The following is a 5536-nucleotide window of genomic DNA, read 5'->3' as shown; positions in this document are numbered from 1 at the left end:
CTCAGACTTTAGGGACTCTTTAACGAGCGGTTAGTCGTTTGCAGGATCAGACATTTTGGCAACAAATTAGAAACGGCAGTAGTCGTTAGTTTTGACGGTTGTTGTATCTTTCTTGCATTTTGTGATGGTTCGAAACAGTGTTCATGCATGCGCAAAGACGTTGAAGCAAATAGCTTCACGTGCTTGAAGATGCTTTTAACGTTATTTTATGAAAGCATCTCTTCATCTCTCGCTCTCATCTTTAGTGGCACAGTGGATTAGTGGTTAGCACTGTTACCTCACAGCAAGAATGCTTTGGGTTTGAGGCCCCGTTTGGACCCTGGGGTCTTTCCGCATGTTCTCCTCGTGTTTTTTCTCTGGTTTCCTCCCACAGTTCAAAACATGCATGTACCTGCAGGCCTTCGCTTGCAAAAGAGCTCTTTGAGCTCATGGGATTTTCCTGGTTAAATAAAGGTTCATGTTAATCTCTCTCAGTGTTAACTCCATAAATTAGAGCATGAGCTGTGTGCAGGGCAAGATTAATAATCTGGTGATTCAGCCGCAGAATGATCCTTAAAAAACAAACGTTCTGAGAATCACAGGAAGGATCGGCCATGTTGAACCTGAAACACGTGATGTTACCTGTCCTCTGCTCTTTTTGGACACGTTAATCCCTTCGGAATCAAACAAACCACGAGGCTTCTTGATGATGAATAATTCTCAGGCCTTTGATGAAGGAGACAGAGCACCTCCGCTTTGTGCACTCCTGATGGAGACGGCACTCATTCTTTTGTACGAAACTGGAACCGCCTTCTCCGCTTTGGACTTTTCTAAGAATCCCACAGATTAAACTTTTTTTGAGTCGCCTCTTTTCATGCCATGATGAGCCCCGTGGCTTCAGGCCGTCCTCGTGATCCATTTTCCCATCATGTCTTGTTTGTTTATTTTCTTTAGTCACCAACTTCCGAAGGACTGGTTCACACGCAACAAACCACCAAAAAGACTGCGAGCATTTTCTGAAGACGGTGCAGAAAGGTCGACCTTATTCATTCATTCATGGTAAGAGTCGCTTTGTCCCTTAACAGACCAATATGATCATTTAGAATTAAAAGCCTTAGCGTCACTAACTTTTGATTTCATCCAGTTTGCATGTTGCTAGTTTACACAACAATTATTCCAAACAACTTTCTAAAACAAATAAATAAAAGAGAAAGAAGAAAGTAGGCCTGAAGTGTAAAATGTTCTGGACTTTTTGTCTTGACACAAATGATCTAAAGTGTCCAAAAGATTATTTAGTTGTCTGGGATTATTTGTGAAAAACTATTTAACTGTTGTTTTCTTGAGGGCTCCAGGAAGACAGCTTTAAAATAAAAGATAAAAACTAAGGCAGAAAATCTAACATAACACACAGAACAATAGTTTCCAGTTGACTGCTGAGTGGCCAGTGGTGAACCTGAGAGAACAGTTTAAATAAAAGTCCAGATGTTGTCCAGGGGTGAATGAAACAGTTACCCTGACAACTTATAAGTGCCAAAATCCCCTCACACACACTGCGTTTAACTTTTGAATGCAGCAAAACAAGGAGCGACCATTCATTCATGGTTTATTTCAACTTCCGTGAACCAGAATGTTCTCAGATGTGTAAAGTGTCACGCGCTGAAGTACCAGGAGCACAGCAGCAGCTCCTTCAGGGTTTTGCGCAGCTCCTGGCTCCGGTACGCGTAAATGAGCGGGTCGATGAGCGAGTTGCAGATGACGAGGACGAGAAAAAGGTTAAAACTTCGAAAGAAGCAGTTGCAGTAGGGACTGTTGGGGCAGGCGAGGATGAGGATGAGGTGGAGGAAGAAGGGGCCCCAACATACCACGAAGACCCCGAGCAGGATTGTGAGGGTGATGGCTCCCTTCATGCTTGTAGAGTGGCGCCTGCCTTTGTGGAAGGCGGTGATGCGCCGGGAGTGCACGTGCGCCAGCAGGAACATGTGCAGGTAGAGCACGGCGTTGAACACCAGCGTGGCGCAGAAGAAGGTGACCATGCACAAGATGACGGCGTTGTAGGTGTGATAGACGATGAAGAGGATGCTGGAGGTGATGCTGGTCAGCCACACCACCGCGATGATGGCCACGGCGCGCTGCGTGGTCATGATGCTGTGGTACCGCAGCGCGTAAAAGATGGTGACGTAGCGGTCCGCCGCGATGGTGCACAGGAAGGAGAGGGATGACACCACGGAGCTGCAGGTCATCACATCGATGACGTTGTCCAGGTGGCGCAGCATGTCGGGGTGCACGTTCAGGAGGCCGTGGTCCGTGAGGAGCATGAAGATGGTCTCTATCACGTTACTGACGCTGACCAGCATGTCGGAGACCGCCAGGCAGCAGATGAAGTAGTACATGGGCGAGTGCAGGTTGCGGTTCTTGATGATGGCCAGGATCACCAGGATGTTTTCCACCAGGCTGATCAGTCCCAGCGCCAGGAACAGTTCCTGGGGGACGCGGATCTGGACGCAGCCCAGCAGGCTTCCATCTCCCACCGTGGAGTTCGTCTCATTATCATCCGTGAAGTCGCTGAGCAGGCTGAAGTCCCCGTGGAGAAGGGAGGGGTGACGCAAGGAGCTGTTGGTCAGATCCATGTCTGACTAGTTCAGGCAGAATAAGAGCTTTTAGCAGGAGGTGGAAGTTTAATCAGTTTAATTCCATATTTGCTGTTTAATAAAAAAATCATCAAAGCGCTGATCGCTCAACAAACCGGAACTTCTTTGTCCAAGTCCAATCATCTCAGGAGAGGTGGCGCGTTGGTCCATAAGGACAGACTCAAGTCCTGCCTGTTATCCAAGCAGCTCTTCTTTGATCCAGAAATAATCCACGCGCACGCTGCGCTTCCACTTCATGGTTTTGACCCTGCAGCGCACAGGGTCCACTCTCAGGACCCCCACCTTCCCGAGCAGCAGGATGAGTCTGATGGTTGGACGAAGTGTGAATTGTTGGGTAAATGTGTAAAACATGCTGAGTGACTTCATCAAACTCCTCCTCCACCTCAGATCAGCTCTTATTAACACCAAGAAGCAGAGAGCGCATCTAAAGGTTTTATTTGGAAATGGATTTTATTTTATTTTACTAATGTGGGCTCATCTTCACGCGGCCTTTACGCGTCTCCGCTGAAGTCTCATATAATTTGGGACTACAGTTTTTGAGTGATCTTACCAACAATCTGACAAACTGCAACGACTTTTTGCTCAAAAATCACCTGAATGGGACTAAAAGCGGCTGCGCATCCTTCATCAGACCATGATGGACTCGAACTTTACGCACGGAAATGATCGTGTTTATTTTTTAAGTTTCCTGCTAAAATACTAACCATTTGTTAGTTTTATGGTAATAAAATTCTCCTTTTGGTACAAGCGCTCTTACAGTTATTGATCTGGTTATTTTCACTGAAGGTTACCAAAATAATAATGAATCCCTGTGACGGATGAGCAAAATCACTTTAATATTCGCTTTAGAACATTTTGTCAAATGTGGAGCTTGAGTGTTGATTTTTTTTTAAAAATTCATATCATATATAGCTTCAAACATGTCTCCAACGTTTTATGAAAGCTTTTAGCTGCAAAATCACATGAAAGTATCCTGAACCTGCACACCACAGCTCATTTGGCCACCACAAATACAACACTTACTGTGGCTGCTGCTGCAGGGAACAAGTCATTTCAGTGTTTTTGTCTTCTGTTTGAAAGCTTTTATTGTTGGTTGGTTCTTAAAAAAATGCCATTTTTAATTTGTAAACATTTCGTAACTAAAAGAAAAAACGTGGGAAGAGAGCTGACTGTTGTGTGACTGGTTCTTTTCTTGCATGAGAGGTTTGCTAGAACAAGATAAGCACACCATGAGACAGACACTTCCTTCGGTCAAATGAAATTATGTTTGGACTCTCTGCACACTGTCAGAAATCTTTGCATTCTACCCCAGAGATAATCATCTGAAAGAGCAGACGGGACTAAAACAGTTGGCCAATAGAGAAGAACTCAGAGCATCGGTTAGACATAATAAATCTTTGTGTTGCTTCAAGAACAGTTCAAGCCTCAGGTTTTAGTTGCTGCAAAATACGAGCCACTATTAAGGTCAAAGCATCTGCAACATCCAGGCTGATTTTATTTGGAGTTCACTGAGAAAACAAATTAAAAAATAATCCTAATTCCGGTGAGTTGACCCAAATTTAAATCTGACCCTTTGCCAAACAGAATGTGAGGTGACGTTATGGAAAGATAAAGCAGTAAGGACTGAGTTGAGATTGTTTATACTGGTTTGTCACATGGACACACGATTGTCTCATTTGCACGAGACCCGTGGAAGACTATGTTCAGAAGAATAAAAAAAATACATGGTGCAGTCTAAAGAAACTTTGAACATAATGTTATCCAAACTTTAGTTTTATCTGGTTTAGTCAGTCGGTGGTGGTGGGGTGTGGTTAAGGTGTGGCTGCAGCAGAGACGAGCTAAAAGTGCCAGGTGGAACTGGCTGAGCCCAATTTCTGGGAGGAGTTTGCATGTTCTTTCCATGCTGTGAGTTTCCGCCCACAGACCAAAATCATGCACGTTAGGCTGATTGGTAACCCTAAACTGTCCCTAGGTGAGTGTGAGAGTGAACGGTTGTGTCTATGTGTCCCTGTGATGGATTGGAGACCTGTCCAGGGTGTCACACAACTCTCGCAGTGACTGCTGGATATGGGCACCAGTGGCACCAGTGACACCCGTGAACCGAAAAGGAAGAAGTGAGTAAAGTTAATGGATGGATGGAAGACAAGACAGAATGCCTCGTTCAAATAGAACACATGTGTCCCTCAAGGATGTGAACTCAGTCCTTAGATTTTTAATTTGCTGACACATTAGTGTTCTTCTAAATTCTGCACATAATCATGAGGTTGCTGACAGAGGTGTTGAGCTATAATGTCCCCTCTCGATCTTCACCAGCGCTTTGGCACATTTGAGTGCATCCTCACAAACTGTTACATCTTGGAACAGTAAATGTAGAGAAAATAACAAAGATCTTAATAATTTAATCCCAAGATTCCTCAGAAAGTCCTCAGTATTCAAAGCCACCGTTCACAGTCTCAACTCACCCATAACCTCTAAACCTCCAGCCATCAAGAAAACGTATTTAAATCAAAAACACCATAACTCAGGCAATGAATCTGTTAAATTTAGTTAAGGATAAAAAAAAAAAACGGCTTAAAGTGAACTATCAGTTTTGACAGAATCCAAAGGTATTTAATTACAAAAATAGTAACAGCTATTCTAAGACTGTGTGTATATTATATATATATATATATATATACATATATATATACATATACATACATATACATATATATATATATATACATATACATATATATACATATACATATATATATATATATACATATATATACATATACATATATATACATATATATATACATATATATATACATATACATATATATACATATACATATATATATACATATACATATATATACATATACATATATACATATATATATATACATATATATATATATATA

At 42.5% G+C, this 5536-nt stretch overlaps 1 protein-coding gene across 1 annotated transcript; it reads right to left on the bottom strand.

Annotated features, from left to right (window-relative positions):
• Nucleotides 1-1628: 1628 nt before the first annotated feature.
• On the bottom strand, nt 1629-2606 carry mc1r (melanocortin 1 receptor). The gene has a single exon (XM_037689845.1). The coding sequence runs from the start codon at nt 2604-2606 to the stop codon at nt 1629-1631; it is 978 nt and encodes a 325-aa protein (XP_037545773.1).
• Between the last annotated feature and the right edge of the window lie 2930 nt (nt 2607-5536).

Source organism: Nematolebias whitei, chromosome 2 (assembly GCF_014905685.2).
Source record: "Nematolebias whitei isolate Nwh7 chromosome 2, NemWhi1, whole genome shotgun sequence".
Classification (NCBI taxonomy): domain Eukaryota; kingdom Metazoa; phylum Chordata; class Actinopteri; order Cyprinodontiformes; family Rivulidae; genus Nematolebias; species Nematolebias whitei.
This window is presented reverse-complemented; position numbering and strand designations above follow the sequence as displayed.

Bases quoted from the DNA above. Each gene is read 5' to 3' on its own strand.
- mc1r (XM_037689845.1), bottom strand. From the start codon at position 2,606: ATGGATCTGACCAACAGCTCCTTGCGTCACCCCTCCCTTCTCCACGGG.